This window comes from Rutidosis leptorrhynchoides, chromosome 4 (genome assembly GCF_046630445.1).
Source record: "Rutidosis leptorrhynchoides isolate AG116_Rl617_1_P2 chromosome 4, CSIRO_AGI_Rlap_v1, whole genome shotgun sequence".
Classification (NCBI taxonomy): domain Eukaryota; kingdom Viridiplantae; phylum Streptophyta; class Magnoliopsida; order Asterales; family Asteraceae; genus Rutidosis; species Rutidosis leptorrhynchoides.
In genome coordinates this window covers 134,007,067-134,025,940 of record NC_092336.1, presented here as the reverse complement: position 1 = coordinate 134,025,940, position 18,874 = coordinate 134,007,067, and the positions used below count along the sequence as shown (strand labels likewise).

The 18,874-nt window shown below is 34.3% G+C and overlaps 2 protein-coding genes and 1 pseudogene across 2 annotated transcripts; 2 read left to right on the top strand and 1 right to left on the bottom strand.

The window, feature by feature from the left end:
* Positions 1–6,505, top strand: LOC139840178 (nonsense-mediated mRNA decay factor SMG7-like). The gene is made up of 8 exons (XM_071830406.1): positions 1–131; positions 1,258–1,390; positions 1,954–2,535; positions 2,620–2,742; positions 3,443–3,675; positions 3,964–5,648; positions 5,760–5,914; positions 6,094–6,505. The coding sequence occupies exons 2-6, from the start codon at positions 1,322–1,324 to the stop codon at positions 5,624–5,626; spliced, it is 2,670 nt and encodes an 889-aa protein (XP_071686507.1). The 5' UTR covers positions 1–131; positions 1,258–1,321; the 3' UTR covers positions 5,627–5,648; positions 5,760–5,914; positions 6,094–6,505.
* Positions 6,506–7,905: 1,400 nt separating this feature from the next.
* On the bottom strand, positions 7,906–11,726 carry LOC139840177 (phosphatidylinositol 4-phosphate 5-kinase 4-like; annotated as a pseudogene).
* Positions 11,727–13,692: 1,966 nt separating this feature from the next.
* On the top strand, positions 13,693–17,657 carry LOC139840201 (uncharacterized). The gene is made up of 8 exons (XM_071830428.1): positions 13,693–13,855; positions 14,849–14,933; positions 15,737–15,805; positions 15,928–16,040; positions 16,163–16,274; positions 16,876–17,019; positions 17,092–17,266; positions 17,418–17,657. The coding sequence occupies exons 1-8, from the start codon at positions 13,804–13,806 to the stop codon at positions 17,541–17,543; spliced, it is 876 nt and encodes a 291-aa protein (XP_071686529.1). The 5' UTR covers positions 13,693–13,803; the 3' UTR covers positions 17,544–17,657.
* The last annotated feature ends 1,217 nt before the right edge of the window (positions 17,658–18,874 follow it).

Genomic DNA, 18,874 nt, shown 5'->3' with positions numbered 1-18,874 from the left:
ATTCTACACCGCTGTTCGTACAACCATCGTCAAATCAAAACTGAACGCTTTCATTAATCGATCCGTATATCTCATTTAAGGCGATTCGTTGTAAATTTCGTCGCGATTCGTTCAGATCTGATTCTGAATAGGTATATTTTTAATTCTAACTCTATTGCAATCAAAATTTATACAATTAAACGTCGACATATTGATATTGTTTAATTTAGGTATTTTATTGTTTACATATGATTCTGTGATTGTATTGTTAATTGATTATGCGTATCATTAGGTTTCGATTTGTTACTTATTGAATAGTTTTGTATTTATGGTGATCGGCTTTATCTAGGGTTTATATATGATATATTTTGCTTGTACATATTGACGATGATGGTTTCTAAAGCTAGAAATTGAATGTCTCATGTTTAATAATGAAATTCATTGTATTATATTTTGCTTATATATTGATGATTGTATCTGGCTCCTGGTTTTTTTATGATTTATTGAAGTTTGACGAGGTATTTTAAGAAATTCATGGTATCCTGTATTGAATGGTTCAGCATAAAGAGGATGAAAGGTTTTTAATATATAGTGTTCAGATAGGGTTTTACTAAAACCTATGTAGAGGAATTATAATATGGATTTTGATTGCTGGTCTAGCTCATTCCAGATGTATAGGCAGAGCCCACCGGGTAACAGATGAAAAGCTTAAGGAAATTGATGTAGACTACCGCTTCGATTTCTTTATCTTGCACTGTTCTTGTTAGTATTGACAGTTGTCTGTCTCAAATGTACCGGTTTGTTACATGTTGGTGCTATGCCAAAGTTATATTCGAGAGTTTTCTTCTAGATATAAGAAATCTGTATGATATGATATTGTCTCAGTGAAATTATAGATTATTAGTAGGATCACGTGTGCAGTGATTTGATGATGTATCTTAATTAATTAATGATAAGCACAGTTAGAAAACTTGTTTTTCATGTGGCGTATCTTAATTTTTATTGCAATGTTTACTCATTGAAATTTTGGATGTAACGGATCATTAGTGGTATATTATATGCTCATTTTTGAAAGAAATTGTTAGGTTAAGTACGTCTTATACAACACATTATGAACTTCCAACTTTTAAAACAATTTCTGAGAATATAAATTTTCTTTAACATCACTCTTATGTTCAATGAACATAAATGGTCAGCAGATTCTAAATTTTAATTTCCTAGGTTGGTTTAGTGTGTACAGTTGACATTTTGAGTTGCCTGATATGTTGTGTGCTACAGTTGGATACTGCTGTTCGAATCAGATCTTTTGGAATCAATTTCAGTTATCTCTGTTTGATGGACGATGACTATTCCAATGAATAACACTCTGGATAATTCGTCTAGGGAACGTGCTCAACGTCTTTACAACAAGGTATTGATGATGAACATTATTTTCTGCTTTACAGTGATGCTTACTTGTGAAGTTATTATAATGATCTGACTCTGATTTTAAGGGTGTTATTAGGAACTAGATGAATAACAAGTTTTATGAATTGTTAATTTGTGAGTCTCTTTATGGCATATCTGAATAACTGGGCTAACCACGTTATCTATATAAAATAAAATAAAATAAAAATCTGTTAATAACTGGTTAAAAAAATCTGTAATTACGTAATGGCATCATAAATACTATTGTCTTATTGGTATCATGGTATGAAGCCAATAACATGATATTGTAATGATATGAAGTCACAAATCTATCTATGCATGTCAGTGCTTTACTGTTTCATCTATACGTTTAGCTGCATGCCTGCATATATTACATATCTTTGACATCAGTTGCAATTTATAAAACTTGAAACATTCGTCAAATATTCTACATACTCAGTGGAGTAAATGCAAATTGAAATTTGGCTTATGTATAAGCCTATCAATTTAACTTTACTCTACTATTATGAATCTTGAGTTTTCATCTTATTAAAACTTTCTTTCTAGAATGCTGAGCTGGAAAGTAAGCGTAGAAAAGCAGCACAAGCAAAAATTCCATCAGATCCCAATGCTTGGCAGAAAATGCGAGAAAATTTCGAGGCAATTCTTCTTGAAGACCATGAATTCTCTGAACAGCATGATATTGAGTATGCATTATGGCAGTTGCATTACAAGCGTATCGAGGAGTTTCGTGCACACTATAGTGCTGCTCAAGCTTCTACAACACAAAATGTTAAAGGTCCTGCACGGCCGGGGCTCGACCGAATCACCAAAATTCGTTCCCAATTTAAGACCTTCCTCTCAGAAGCTACTGGTTTCTATCATGATTTGATGGTGAAAATCAGGGCAAAGTATGGCTTGTCACTGAGTTATATGCCAGATGATTTACAAAATGATGGGAACAAATCTGTTGAGTTGAAGAAAGGTTTGATATCGTGCCATCGATGTTGTATATATCTAGGGGATCTTGCTCGTTACAAGGGTTTATATGGTGAGGGTGACTCGAAAACCCTAGATTTTGATGCAGCATCGAGCTACTATAAGCAAGCTGCTACCCTTTGGCCTTCAAGTGGTAATCCTCATCATCAGGTTGGTTTTTTGTATGTGTTAAATGTGTTTTATGTTTTTCATTCTATTCTTTTTTTCATATGGATTAATGATTTGTATTTTCAGCTTGCTATATTGGCTTCATACTCTGGAGATGAACTGTTGGCTGTTTACCGTTATTTTCGAAGTTTAGCAGTTGATACCCCTTTTACTACCGCTAGAGAAAATCTGATAATTGCGTTTGAAAAGGTATTTGTTTCTTGTTTGGAATAATTATATATGAAGTTGCATATATGTTGATCTGTTAACGTTATGATTTTATACCTCTTTATAGATAGAAGAAATCTCTATAAGATTGTATTAGTGATGTAATAGACAGCAGTAGTGTTGATTTTTCGAAAAAATGGTATAACATATGACAATTTAATTTAATACCTCTTTATAGTAAGAAATCTTTAGATTGTTGTTTTAGTGAAGTAGTAGACAGAAGTAGTGTTCGTTTTTCAAATATGATATAACATATGACGATTTGTTACCTCTTTATAGAAAGAAAAATGGATTATTGTATTAGTGAAGTAAATAGACAGCAATAGTGTTGTTTTTTTGGAAAATGATATAACATATGAATGTGACATAGTTTTTAAGGTATCATTGTCACATAATGGCTACTTGTCTTTTCACTTAGGCGACAATACAGTAAGCCTAGAACATTGTGAACTCGGTTTTAATCAAAAACATTATCATTCCTGTAAGTTGTTGGCATCTTCAAAATTTAATAGATTGATTTGAGTGGATAAGGGCTGGTATTGCACTTGGATTGCAGAAAAATCTTATTCTTTACATTAAAAAATCACATAAAGTATATTGGTTTGATGCCAAGTGTATGATAGGATACATCAGGGTATAATTTTTTTTTTTTTTCTTTTTTTTTTTTCTCCAATTATGGCAGAATCGTCAAAGTTATGTTCAGCTGATCGGGGAGTCAAAACCTGCTCCTACTAAGAAGACACCAACACGGGTGAATGGTAAAGGAAGAAACAAAGTCGAATCACGGGTATCTGTTAAGGATAGGAGAACAGAACCGATTGTTGTCGAGGAAAAAGAACGTACTGTCCCTGAAACTCTTAAAGCCTTCACTACTCGATTTGTGAGACTAAATGGCATTCTTTTTACTCGTACAAGGTATATTATTCTCTAAACTGATACATTTTGTAGTTCTTAAACATGGCAAAATAGGCGTCTTGGGTAATGAGTTGAAATGTGTATAAAAAAGGATACATTAAATACATGAGCACTTCATTTCTCTTTGTTCTTGAAACTTATAAATAGTTACGTTATGATTAAAAACTTCATTTAAATCAATATACTTAATACTTATCATTTGTTTTTTAAGAGTGAAGATTTATTATGAACTTAGCCTGTAATATGTATCAAAGCTTTACTAACCTACTTTTGTATTACCTTATACAGTTTGGAGACATTTGAAGAAGTATTCTCGGTGGCCCGAAACGAGCTCCTTCAGCTACTAGCTTTCGGACACGATGAAGTCTTGAACTTCGGTTTGGAATTTAATGAGTGCAAACTCTTCATAACTAGGTTCATAGCAATCATGATATTTACCGTCTACAATGCAACCAAGGAAACCGAACATCAATCGTATGCTGAGATTCTTCAACGTGCTGTTGTGCTTCAGAACGCATTTACTGCCATATTTGATTTCATGGCCCTCATAGTTGACCGATGCTTCCAACTGAATGATCCTTCTAGAAGCTTCTTACTTCCTGGCATCATGATTTTTGTCGAATGGCTTGCTTGTTGTCAGGGTGCAGTTGTCAATAATGAAATGGATGAGAAACAAGCAACCGCTAGAACCCTGTTTTGGAATCATTTTGTTTCTTTCCTCAACAAAATATCATCGAGTGGGTCCCATGGTAGTGAAGACGAAACATGTTTTTTCAACATGAGTAGGTACGATGAAGGTGAAACGGCAAGTCGTCTCGCTTTGCCCGAGGACATTGAGCTTAGGGGATTTTTACCTGTTGTTCCTGCTCATGTTATTCTCAAGTTTTCGGGAACGAATTATTTTGGAAATAAAGAAAATAATGCTCGAATGCAGCGAATTATAGCAGCCGGTAAGGCGATTACAACTAACTTCCAAACTGGAGAACAAGGAATCTATTTTGATTCAAAATCTAAGAGATTTGTTTTTGGGGTGGTCCCACAAATTGTTAATGAAGTTTCTGTTACAAATGGAGAAAGTGAAGAGGAAGATGAGGTTATTGTCTTTAAACCCCCTGTTTTTGAGAAGAATAAAGATGTTTTTCCTTCAAAACTTGTGTCATCTGAGGGTACTTTCGGGAATGTTACTACTTATGTGGAGCCCACTGCATCCTCTGTCAGTAAAAATATGCAATATGTGCAGTTTGCACAACCAAATACATCAAAATGGATGGCTGGAGTTGAAGAAAGTATTGAAAATGGTTTTCAAAATCTCAACTTGTCGGGGAATGGATTTTCAACGAGGCCCGAGACGGAAATTAGCTCAGGAATCATCAAAAAGTCTGATGGTTTTAGTTCTTTCAATGAACAATCTTTTCAGGATACTGCAACTATGATACCATCCCAGTTTGATTCTGTTATGACATCAGCACCTGGTTTGGACAGCCTCCCATCAAAGACAAAGTTTCATAAGAACCCAGTGGGCCGACCCGTCAGGCATTTGGGCCCACCACCCGGCTTTAACACTGGGCCCGTGATTGGTGGTAATGTAAGGAATGAGAATACAATTCCAGCTTTGGATGACTATAGTTGGCTCGATGGCTACCAATTACCTTCTTATTTATCCTACAATGATGGATTTGGTAATTCTTTGAATTGCTTGCCTCAACCAAACAAGCTTTTGAACACAAACAAGACTTCGTTGGGAATGGAAAGCTTTCCATTTCCCGGTAAACAGGTTTCGTCTGTAGCGGCTAACAATGGAAACGGAAAGCAAAACGGATGGCTTGATTATCAGATCCCTGAACGTTCAAATGCTTATCAAGGACCAGGTAAAAAAGGTAATGAACAGTTTATTGCAGCGTCTCAGCAATATCAAGCACAATCATTGTGGGAAGGTCGTTTCTTTGTGTGAAGATGATTATGGAGCATAGATGGTAAGTAAGATGTCATTTTTTGTATGTTCTAATCAGTTTATTTACAGGTTATATATATGAATGATGTTATACTATATTAATCAATATTGGTTTTTTGAAATACTGAGTTAGGTTATGAACAATCTACTAAGATGGATGATGTGAAGTGGCTTGGTACGACCGGTTCAGCCATCAGATATATGTCATGTGGCTGTCGTTTAAAGCTTTTAATGGAGCTACAATGGAGATATGATTTGGATTATTGCAGGCACCTGTTTGATTAATAGGTATCTCTCTTTCTCTAGTTTAATGAATAAGTTAATAGTACGCCTGGGTTACTGTCACTTGTAGGTGGTTATAACTTATAACTGATATTAAGGATCTATTCTAGTTTTGGATGTTTATACATTTTGATTTTTGCTAAATATATGAATTTATTTACATACTATTATTTATATTTATGCAGGTGCCGAGTTTTCCAGAATGAATGAAATATTTTGTGAGAAGTGATTAAAGTGAAGAAATTGGTAATTTGTCGCTTGGCTTTTGGATTGTGTGGATTAATAAGGAGGATGTAGCAACGAAAAATATGGTTGAATTGTTGAACAATACTACACTACTACTACTACTTAGTAGCTTATCCTACTGCTTTTTAAAGTTTTCCTCTGATAGAAGGGTACGTTGGGATTTCGTCTTCTTCGTACCTTCTACTATTTGGCATTTTTTTTTTTTTTCCTTCTTATCTTTGTTAAGTTCTGTTTGAATAAAAACCTGTGTGGATGTCTGACAGTCCGGGTAAACAGATAATTTTTTGTTTGTTTGGTATGATGAATAAATTGTCAGGATATATATCTATATAAACTACATTTTTGTTTTAATTTGTGCAATTACAGTTAGTTGCGTTAAGACACTTTAGTAAGACACTAGATGATTGAACTGCTACAGAATCTACATCTGTTTAATGTAGGCTAAATCAATATGTTTTGATTAAGTTCTGTTGTCCATGTGTGGATTACTTGTTAGCAGGTAAATGGGACCTTTAGTGTCACCATTATTGATTACTCATTGCCATCAGTTTCATGTCCTTATGTTGCTAGTTATTATAGTCACTATATTGATTGATAGTTACTCACTCACTCTTAGCTTTGTAACCCATTTATACCCATGTAAATTCACGAATTCTTTTTTTTATGGAGTTTTGAGTGGAACAGAACACACAAATTAACTACCAATAATATGGTATCGAAATTGGTAGTTAAAAATGGTAGAAGGTTTTCCCTGTTCGGGTTATCCGGGAGGGCGAGTAATCTGACTCCATACTCTAATGTACGCAGCCCAGCAGGATTACTCCCCGACTGTTTCCAACCCATCCCTAGCCACCACTAAATATTCGCCCTATACGGGATTCGAACCTGAGACCTCTTGCAAGGAACTCAGGGGCTCCAACCACTGGGCTATCTAGTGATGGTTTCACTCATAACCCATGAATTTATATGTGTATATTTCTGTTACAAAGCTAAGAGTAAGTATCACTATGACTAATAATAATTAGACATGAAACGGATGGCAATGAGTAACCAATAACGATGACACTAAAGTCCCGTTTATCTGCTAACATTGTGTTCAAACATGTATTGTAGTCCGCCTTTTTTCACCTTGAATCGTCAAATATCTTATATGTTCACTTAGAGAATTCCGTGATTCTACTTATTTTGGATACAAGGGGAAAACTGCTTTTAATTTCAAAGAGCTCTATATTCGCTTTCTAGGTAGTTTGAACATGTAAAATCTTATCCGTTTACCAGGCAATTGTTCATTGAGGAACCTTCACAATTTTCATATCTTGTTAGCCCATTCTATTGGTGGCTGTATGCATATAACAATAGCAGTAGTAGCAGCAACAATGAAAGTACATTAAACCCGCACGACTACATAAGACAAATTATATCCTATTCATATATCCTTCATCTTTGAATCCGAATTCTAAAATCTAAAATCTAAAATATGATAATAATATAATGGTTATGTTTCTAGATAGAAGCAAACATTACTTTAAACAACACATAACATTCACAAAGACTAATTTACATTACAAATTTGAAAGAACATAGAAAAAAAAAAAAAAAAAAAAAAACCGATGAACCCCGCTGCACCAAAGTCCCACAACAATCATGATAAATATTGATACAGTTATATTAACATCTCAAAACACAGATCAAGACTACTAGAAAAAGTCACATTCAATGTAAACAACATGTACATTTTTTTTTTTTTTACTTTAAACGTCTTCTATGAAAATTTTGAGTATAAAATCACGAAAACGTCTAGAGTATAGTCGAGGATCGACTGCAGATATGGATGTTGGATCATATTGGTAAGACTTGTAAGCATGCTCAAGTTTCTTGGTGATGTCATACTCTGTGAGTATGTCTATGATGCCAAAAAACATTACAACATCATAACATACTCCTGTTGGTTCCCCTATTAACTCCATTTCGTTGTTTCTCTCCATCCTTTCGACTCGTGAATGCATGTTGATCCCCAATTTAGACCTGCAGTCGTACCAACACAAACATAATCTTCACCCGAAACATACTAAAATATTAGAGAAAGTAACCTCAACTCATTTATCTATTAATCGGTCGATTTAGATTGAGTCTTGTCTTAAACAGGCTACATAAAATTGCACCAAATGTCTTTAGCTTTTTAAAACTACAACAATAGTCCTCTGGTTTTCATTAAATAAACCAATCGTCCTTACCTTTTGAAAGTTACGCCGATCGTCCCCGACTTACCTAAAAGTGTACGTTGATGGTCCCTCATAGTCTTATTAATGCACATTTTGAATAAGTCAGGGACCATTAACGTACACTTTTATATAAGTGAGGGACAATCAATATAATTTTGAAAGATAATGAAGGTTGATGTAATTTCATTATATCCACAGGGACAATCGTTGTAATTTTCAAAAGATAAGGACTACATGTGTAATTTCATGTAAACGATAAGGACTATTGGTAGAATTTACTCTTTATAAAATAAAATTCAAAATGAACATATAGGACTTGCTGATTAAATCAGCCCGACCCGACCCGTTTGACATAGTAAAAGTGACCCATTTATCTCACCACCTCTAAAAAACACAGTAGGTTAAAATAATGGTAGTATTACCCTCCAGGATTGGACACATGGTACGAAGAAACGTCTGCACCACCTTCATCTGTGCAAAAAAATGTTCATAAGTCATAAGCTAAACATAATAAAGGTTTTGATTACTGTATCGAAGGTAAAATGACACATTCTAATTCGCTAACATTTTTACCTTTAAAGTGAAGACCAACCAAAAGGCTATAATCCATGATTCTCTCCTGCTCGAGGAACTCACAGTCCCTATCGATTTGCCTGAATATTTACACATTTCTTTAGCACCATTTGAAAGATCGAATAACAACCACACGTGTCTCAGATTTTACCTTCTGAATTCTTCGATCCAACTTTTATCTAATCTAAACATGAATTTGAGATCAAGATCTTTGAGTATAGTAGTTGTTTGGATTTCGGATTCGGGCATATCCGTAAGTCGACCAAGCGATGACCCTTTTAAGTCAAATCGTCTGTGGATCATGATGTCTGTGCAGAAAAGGTTCCCCATGATAATAAATCGTACCTAGGTCGTTAACAACATTCATCAAAAACAAATACTTACAAACTACTGTATTAGTTTACTAATGAAAGCATTTGATAAGAGGTGGCAATATGGACGGGTCAAAATAAATTCAGGTTGATCTGCAAACATTTCTTATTCATTGTCAAGAAATAGATAATGTAAGTTGTTTGATTATTTAGGAGAATGTGTGAGTAAAAAAATAATTATTTGGGTTACTTCGTCCTATTTTTTTCTAAACACAATCTAGATAAACATTTTATAGATAAATGGGTCAAAATTGCCACCTCTAGCATCCTAGACATCAAACCTTCTTTTGTGTAGCACCGGTTAGCTTCACACAATGTAGTCCGTAGAATTTGGTGAGTAACGTATGCTCAAATGAGCGAAAATGATTGTAGTAGGAAGACAACATCCTTAGTATAGCCTAGTAATCATCGGTAAATCAAACATATTAACTCAACCCCACAAATTCTATTTGTACTATTTTAACAAATAGGGTCAAAATCTCACTTTTACTTCAGATTTTTTAATGGTTTTAATCATGTAACGATCATCATGCGTTAAGTAAAAAAAACTGCCACTCTTTCCGGGGGAAGATAGTTCTCGAAGGGCATCATTCCCACATATTGATAACATGTAATCGGCTGCATCCACCTTGAATAACATCCTCAATGTCCTATATATACATGTTCATAAAAAAAAACATACATTTATTGTCTACTTACACCTTGGTTTTGAATCAATGCGACCGGTGTAAAAATGAGCGAGCTGAGATATTGATCAAAAGTTGCTCAGGTGGGTCAAATTGGGCGATTTATGATATGGGTTAACCTGAGTCAACTTTTTCCGTTATAAACAGATATGGTTTTCCATGTTTAGACTACCTGACGAGTATTTTTACCCACGAAACATTTTGCCATAATGTGATTATATTATATTATAAATTATATTATTTCAGTAGTAAATTAACAAAATGAATGTAAAGATTTAGAATTTTAATACACTTTGCCTGACTTGCGACACGTTTGACCCATTAAGGCTTATGTTATTAAGTAAAAACTAAGTATGGTACCTGAAAACTAACGGGCAATAATCTTTCCATCTGAATTCGCTAGATTGATGCGGCGGTGTGTGTTTAGATCCCTCAGGTGGAAATCTTGTCCAAACTTTCTCTTTCGGATTAAAAGCCGAAGCCTTCAAGTCTAAAGAAGGCACTGGACCTGGCCTTCCTACTGAATGCCTACACATAACTTAATATCATTAACACAATTTTATTCAAACAACAGTTTCAATAAGACCAGGAACAAAAAGATTGGAACTTGTATATATAACCTGATTCCCAGTTGCAAATTTAGCATTAGTTCATAATTCTTATGCGATTTAGAGATTGTTTCACCTTGTTTCTTGACAAGTTTTGGAACCATAAATGGACTTCCATCTGAATTACTAGATGATAAAGACGCATCGTCTCTAATTTTCATGCTTCTTCCTGAATCTTTATCAACATTTTCATCCAAATTCCCATCACCCGACATCCTTTTAGGCCACACCGATGAATCATTTCCATTTGACGATCTCGAAATAGCAAGTTTCTTCTGTGACGGCAAGATTGAAAAACTATCTTGAGGATAAATTAAACAATCTTTAAGAAAAACATCATAAACTTCTTGTGCATCATGTTCAACATCACCACCATCACCCGCAGGAGAAAATGTAAGATTTTGTTCGTCCGGATTTTTACTCCAAATACCATCATACGAACTACCATCTACATATCTAAACGTCCCATTCCCTTTCGGTAAACCTTCTTCCCATTCTCCTTCATACGTGTCCCCATTCAAAAAGACCATTTTACCCTTCTCGCGCATAGTTCCATCTCTCCACTCTCCAACATAACAACATCCATTTTTCCATGTATACTTACCGTTACCTTCTTGTAACCCTCTACACCATTCGCCATCATATGTATCACCATTCGTATATTCCTTAACCCCATGTCCATTTTTCAAATTCATGACCCAATGACCTCTATACGTGTCACCACTGGGGCCCGTGTACGTTCCTTCACCATCCATGTAACCACTTTTGAATTCACCATCATAAGTAGCTCCTGATGGCCAACTAAACGTGCCACGGCCCATTGTCTTGCCACAACACCAGTCGCCAACATACATGCAACCATCGGTCCACCAATATTTGCCAAAACCATGAGGCAAACTTTCTAACCAATTGCCTGCGTAGTAGTCACCATTGGATAGGTATCGTTCATCGTGGTATACTTCACCGGCTGCATGAACCTCACCATGTTCAACGTCTTCTTCGTCTACATGGGCCACATGGGCTGACCCAAAATATTGTTTTTTCGCTTGTTGTGTTTTCCGTATTGTTGCCTCCCATGCCTTCATGACGATTCGGATCTATAATTTAATCATGTATGTATTATTATAACATGATGGATCTCTTTTATTAAAATAAAATATAACTTGATATCAACATAGATATATGATGGAAACAGAAATCAAATTGCCATATTTTTGACACCCTTCTAACAACAATGCAAGATTGATTATGCTCTCTTTTGTTATCTCCCTATTTCTCTAAAAAATTTTTTTTTTTTTTTTTTTTGTTCTCTTTTTTCTCTCTGGTTTAATGTTCTTAAGTTTTCACTAAACAAATTAAAGGACAACCAATCCTGTTTATCTGTCACCTATTTTATCTTTTTATGTTAGTAATTTTGGGTTTATTGTTGATTTTGGATGCCAAATAAGTAAATATGTCAATTTCTACTCAAGATGACATATTGACACCAAGATACATAAAAGAAAATTAGCTATAATATAAGTTAAATGATACATCAAACCATATGACAAAAATGTAGAGTTAAATATGGATGACGCAATTAAAGAATTGAATGGTTCATACAACATATAGTTGCTAAATCAATTTGCATGACATTTGGAGGAATTAGCAGAAAAAGGGGTTATAAATTTCCCATTTTGAGAAAAAACTTCTGCAAAACTGACCAAATCTCAAATGTAAATTTTGCAACACCAACATCCATAAATATGTGGTTTCATATGCCAATATAATATGTTCTTTAGTTTCTTGAAGCCAATATAATATGCTCCTTTAAATTGGAACAATTGGCTCTTGAAGCTATTTATAAACTTGTATTTTTTTTTTCCTTTTTCTTGTAGTTTCTTGCTAGAAGTCCTAATAAAAGTTTCCGTTCTAAAAAAATATATGTTCTTTAGTTTCACACCTTGATTAACTATATCATGTTTTAAGGTATATAACATTTGTCATTTTGTCATCTAACAATCTCACTTTGCTTGCATAAATTCCTTTATATGAGTACAATTGTTAGTCTCACTTAACTTGAATTGTAAATTTATAATTATTTTCAATTATATATCATTTTTGAGGTTTGTTGGTAAATGGTAGTTAATTGATCATATTTGAGGGAAGTTGACGTTCATATTGGGAGTTGTATATTTTAGTACGGAGTATATCCTTAGACCCCTTGTAGCGGTGCACCACCGAACGGCGTGACAGCCTAGGTGGCATGGGGCCTTTATATTACTCATTATAATACAAATCTTTCTTTCAATCTTATTTTTCTTTTCAACTTAACATACACTATAAAATTTTATAATGGATAAAACATTCTCGAGTTTGTTATTGATGACGATTCGGATGATGAAAAAATTGTTAATTTTGTTAGTAGTTTGGCGGAAGAAGAAGTGGAGGGAGAAGCTAGTAGTTCGCGAGTCCCTCGAACCCGGGTGTTTATATTCCAAGGGTTCGTGAAAGTGTGATTAAGAGGTTATTCAATGATTATTTTGCGGATCCACCAGTGTATCCGGAAAAAAACTTCAAGCGACGTTATCGAATGAGTCGTCAATTATTCACCACCATAATTAACCTGTACGCAAATATTTAACGGACTCATTTTGAAAAATTGAGTGTGTTTTAGAAGTTGAGAAGTTTTGAAGTTTAGAAATTTTGAAGTGTGAATTGATAATGGTAAACTGGACTATTTATAGAAGGGGGATGATTCTCACACACATTTTTTTGATCCTCACACACCAATTGAGTATTATTAGAAGATTAAAAGGTTAAAATAAGTGTGTGAGGATCAAAAAAGTGTGTGTGAGAATCATCCCCTTTATAGAAAACAAAAAAATATATATATCCTGTATGCTTAACAAGATTCTTAATCAACCATTTCTTTTAAAAAAACTGGTGTGCTCAATCTATCAAATCCAAGTTTACAAGGGGCTATTCTGTAATTTACTCCAAGAAAATGAAATGTAATGAACTGAAAAATTAAGCAACGTGTGAGTTTGGAATCTTGTCCTATTATTTCTTTTCTTTCTTATTTATTTCCTGTTCTATTGTTCAATAAACATCTCACTCTTTACTCATTGTCAAATACAATACGTCTCGGTGGGTGATTACAGAATCTCAATTTTAGGGTTTCATCCTTTAATAATTGTAATCAAATTAATGGAAAAGATCAGGAGAGCATCGCACGCAGGTTCTTGGTACACCAATAATCGTAAGTTTTTTCATGTAAATTTGATCAAATTACTCATTTCTGATCATACCCTTTTATAATTTTGCTAAAAAGTTTTCACCTTGATGGTTAATAAAGGTTTAAACTTTGAATTATTGAAGGCCTTGCCTTGGTTGCTAGTAATTTTGCAACTTTAAAACTAATAAATGATAAAAATTGTGTGTGATTAGGTTACTACTTTGTTGAAGAATTATAGATAGATGATGGATGGTGTAATTGGACATAAATGATTAATTTAAGTTTGGAATAATATGATTTTTTTTGGAAAATTGGTGGACATTGGATCATTTTGATGTTATTGGTTTTAGATTATGATGTTAACATAAGAAAGTTTTAAGCTTTATGCTATACTATTAGTGGGTAATGAATATTTAGATGGTTTATGTAAGATGATTAAGACAGTGATCGATTTTCTAGCAATTTAGGTTTGAAATCTTGAAAAGTTTGGATTTTTGTGGGTATAGGGGTATGACTGTGCTGCTAAAGGTTGATGTTTTATTATATTTTTATGGTTTTGTTTATGGGGTTGAGGTTAAGTAGATGCAAATGAAATTTATCTGAAGTCTGAACCATGTGTATTTCTAAGCGATATGTATACCATACATAGGGGATGCATAGAGGTATCTTGAGTCATGTATGTACCGTACTCTATGAAACGTCAATAATACCAATAATTACATTAAGTGGCGGAATAATTTTATACTATGTTTGTTGATTTTGGCTGTAAAAGGGCCAAAATATGCATCAGCATCCAAATAAAAGAAACTAATGAGTCCTATAGAGCTTTTATTTACCTATAAACAGGTCAAATGTATATATGTTTGAGAAAGAAAGTGGGTAGGCATGGATTATGTGGCTTAAAAACTTGAAATTATAAATATAAAGAACATAATTATATTATATTAAATATAATGAGATGAGATGCTTTTTATAGATTTTATTGGTAATTGAGGTGCCTTTGCTTTGGTCCATTAGCTCAGAAGTTGGAGGAAGAACTTGATGGATGGCTTACGGAATGTGGTTTGACCAAGTCTTCAGATGTACGTGGTGTAATTGCGCCGTAAGTAATCATGCACTTTCAATCTTGCCCGTAATTTCTACAACTTCATATAACAATGTTATCGTTAGGTAATTTTGGTAAGTGGTCCAAATTTATTGAAATGATTATAAAGTGTTCCGGTTGATTGGAATAATAATCTAGTTTTTGAGTACAGAATATTTAGAAGGCTGTAATCTTGTATTTATTAACAATACACTTGGAACGATTTTCAAACTTGTTCTGCTTGTTTTCTTTCTAGCTACATTGTTTTCTCTTCCCCATATGCCCCTTCATAGATAGCAAATAACCCATTCGAGGATCATAAGTAAATGGGTTTAAGGGTGCGTTTAATTACCTCTTAATTGAATGGTTCAACGTTGAATGCTGAACCATTCAGCATTCGGCGCGTTTGCTTCTGAGCTCTGAGTGACATATGATGCTGAATGGTTCAACATTCACTAATGAACCATTCAGAGTTGAAATACTTAATTAACCATTAAGCACTTAAGTTTTATGAAATATCCTCTTTAAATTATATCAAGAACATTTGTTAAATAGCTATATTGTTTTCTTATTCGCGCAAAAGATTAATAAGGTAAATTTGCATCATTTACATTGTTCATTCAAAATGCTTATCAAACAGGCTATTGTCATTGTCATTCAGAACCAACTTTATTCAGAGCCTTTGAATCATTCAGATTATGAACCAATCATCGGCCATCGCTTAATCATTCAGTTTTATCAAACGCACCCTAAATTTCCACCATTAGTTTATAGTTGAGCTTCTAATGTGTTTGTCATTTCGGTGGTATTCATTCCACTAGACATGCAGGTTATTCTTATTCTGGCCGAGCAGCAGCCTTCGCATTTGCGAATATCGACCCAACTAACATGTAATTTTTTTTTCTGATCTAAAAAATTTATGATCTGTATAAACTCGTAATTATGTATGTAAATAATACTTACTAGCTATGTTATCTATGCTTGTAATCTGACGATCTTAACGTTTAATCAGTACTCGAATTTTTCTTCTTGGTCCATCTCATCATCATTACACCCATAAATGTTTACTTTCAAAAGCAACAATTTACAAGACTCCAATAGGCGATCTGCCTATCGATCTCGAAGGTACTTCTGCATCATCCTTAAATAAGGAATCTTATCTATAGTTTAATAAATTGATAAATTTAAAATATATGTGAAGTAGGGCCGATATATTTTATTATTAAAAAAATAATCATCAATTACAGTCATTGAGGAGCTAAAAGCTACCGGGAAGTTTGACATGATGGATCTTGACATTGATGAGGCTGAACATAGCATGGAAATGCATTTACCGTATCTCGTCAAAGTATTCCGTGGGTTAGTCTTTCTTTTACCAATTTTATGTTCTAGAATCATGATAGTGCACTAGTTATCATCAAAAGAATTGGAAAAAAGTTGTTACGAGTCGACCCTACCCTTTTTGACCCATACCCTTGATAAGATGACCCGTTTTGATTTGACCTTATTCACTCCTCATCCTACCCTTTTTTTTCTTGTACCAATTTTTATTCTGCCATTACAAATAAAGATGGCAATATCAATCCATTATGTTATGAATTGGTTGACCTGGGTCTGTGTTTTATCTTTAAAAAGATAAAATAAGAATATAGTAGAAAAATAAACACATTAAACGGTTTGATACTTGATTGTCGCCCGGATTGTGTTCTTATGCATACTCGTTTTAAAAATATGTTATGCAAGTAAAGTGATTGCAATATTATAGTTCTAAAATCATGATGGCTCACTAGTTATTCTCAAAAGAAATGGACAAAAGGTGTTACGAGTTGACCCTACCCTTTTGACCCATACCCTAGATATGATGACCCGTTTTGATCTGACCTTTTTTCACTCCTTGCTTAATCTAGTCACCCTACCCATTTTGTCACCTGTGAATGTACAAATTCGCACCTTTATACAGGTATACAGTGAAAGTTGTTCCAATTATGGTTGGTGCTGTAAGTGCTGAAAATGAAGCCATGTACGGACGACTGTTAGCAAAATATATTGATGACCCGACAAATTTCTTTTCGGTGTCATCAGATTTCTGTCATTGGGGTTCTCGGTATGTTTCAATCTTTATGTTTTTTCCTTTCATTCTTGTTAGATACCCGATTTATGTTACTATTTTATATAGGTTTAATTACTTGCACTATGACAAAAAACATGGAGCTATCCATAAATCTATCGAGGCTTTGGACAAAATGGGAATGGAGATCATAGAAACCGGAGATGCGGATGAATTCAAAAAGTACTTGATAAAAACCGACAATACTATTTGTGGACGTCACCCCATCCGCGTATTTCTCCATGTAAGTTTTGCTTAATATGTTACCGTTGATTATCTGATTCTGATTTTGATTATTCAAAGTCACATAATTACTACTATTGAAAAGGATATACAAAATTTTTCCTTGGTCAATTTCGTCTTTTTTTTAATCAAATCTTTTTCATGATGAGCAGATGTCAAAGAATTGCTCAACAAAGATAAAAATAAAGTTTCTTCGATATGAGCAGTCGAGTCAGTGCAAAAGCATGAGAGACAGCAGTGTGAGCTATGCGTCGGCTGTAGCCAAGGTGGATCATTAAGTTCATTGTGCATCTATTTTCTAATCTTATTTTCATACATTTGATCTTTGTTTGTTTCTTGTCAATAAGATTACATTTGTGACTTTTAATTTATAACCGATGTTTATCATTACCTATTGAGTTGCGGCCTCGATAATTTAAGAGGCGGGCCTTTTGGCTCATTTATATGTTAGTTTTTGTTTTATCCCTAGCGGGTTAAACTAATATAAAGGAAAAAAAAAACTCTTAAAAGATCAAACCGGTCAAAAGGTTCAACAAGACATTACCATTTAGCCCTTTAAGATGAGAATTTATTTCACAATTCATACATCACCTTAGCTTTTAAATGTCAACTAAACTCAATTAGTCATCATGCATCCTTTGAAAAATCACAAGAGAAGAACAAGTGAGCATGCGAATCTCGGCACTTCATAGACACATGATATGTCCCCGCGATGGTAGCCTAGTGGTTGGGGGACGTGCAACATACCGCGGTGGTCATGAGTTCAATCTCTGCCCCATGTCCCTTTAAGCATGGGTTATGCGATTGTCCTCTCACATGTTGGCCGTGAGACCTGTCGGTGTGGGGTCGCCAGAGGGTCGGTTTACCCTTTTTTTATAGACAGGACATAATTCCTTCCTGTTTTTACCCTAGCACTACCTGAAAGCCGTATGCTGCCAAAGTTTACAAAACGTAGGGTTACATATGTCCAGTATATTGTTTAGTTTGCAAGTCTCCATGACAGCATGCTGCTACTGATGTATATTGAAACATAGTGTAAAGTTTTCTTATAGTTAATAAAATTTATTTTGCCTATTGAGAAAAAAAAAAAAAAAAAGGCGGGCATAGAAAATAGTACTCTTACCAATTTTAACCCTTTACTTATTATTCGATCACTTTGAGTTATGCGTTAGGCTGATTGACAACAAATAAAAAAGCGGGACAGAATTTTCAATACATAATTTGGAAAAACCCAAGCGAAAAGGTTTTTCAAAACAAATGCACGAACGTCCCGTTGGCTCTCAATGAAATACAAATCAGATGTTTCGAGTGGATCTCAAAACTGCTTTAAGGAGGAGAAAATCGATTGGCTCCAATGGCAGGCTAATCCGCACGTATATGTTGTCTGATCCCTCGTGTCTTTTTGGGTTCAGGTTGCCACCTCTGCATGTTGTTCTTCATGGGTCGCTTATATTTTGCCCAATTCAAGTCCTTACGTGGCGTTTGATTGGGAAAAACGTGGAGTTACGTGATGTCTCATAAGGGTTTTTGATGTTTTGTTGGTTTGTGACTTATGGTGTCTGTTTTGTGTCTTCTTGCTCTTTGAGTTGTGCTTGGCCTATAGTTTGCT

Coding starts and splice junctions, on each gene's coding strand:
- LOC139840178 (XM_071830406.1), top strand. CDS start 1,322: ATGACTATTCCAATGAATAACACTCTGGATAATTCGTCTAGGGAACGT. Junction 2,743..3,442: donor TGATAATTGCGTTTGAAAAG/GTATTTGTTTCT, acceptor CAATTATGGCAG/AATCGTCAAAGTTATGTTCA. Junction 3,676..3,963: donor ATTCTTTTTACTCGTACAAG/GTATATTATTCT, acceptor TACCTTATACAG/TTTGGAGACATTTGAAGAAG.
- LOC139840201 (XM_071830428.1), top strand. CDS start 13,804: ATGGAAAAGATCAGGAGAGCATCGCACGCAGGTTCTTGGTACACCAAT. Junction 13,856..14,848: donor TTCTTGGTACACCAATAATC/GTAAGTTTTTTC, acceptor TTGGTCCATTAG/CTCAGAAGTTGGAGGAAGAA. Junction 17,020..17,091: donor TTCTGTCATTGGGGTTCTCG/GTATGTTTCAAT, acceptor TATTTTATATAG/GTTTAATTACTTGCACTATG.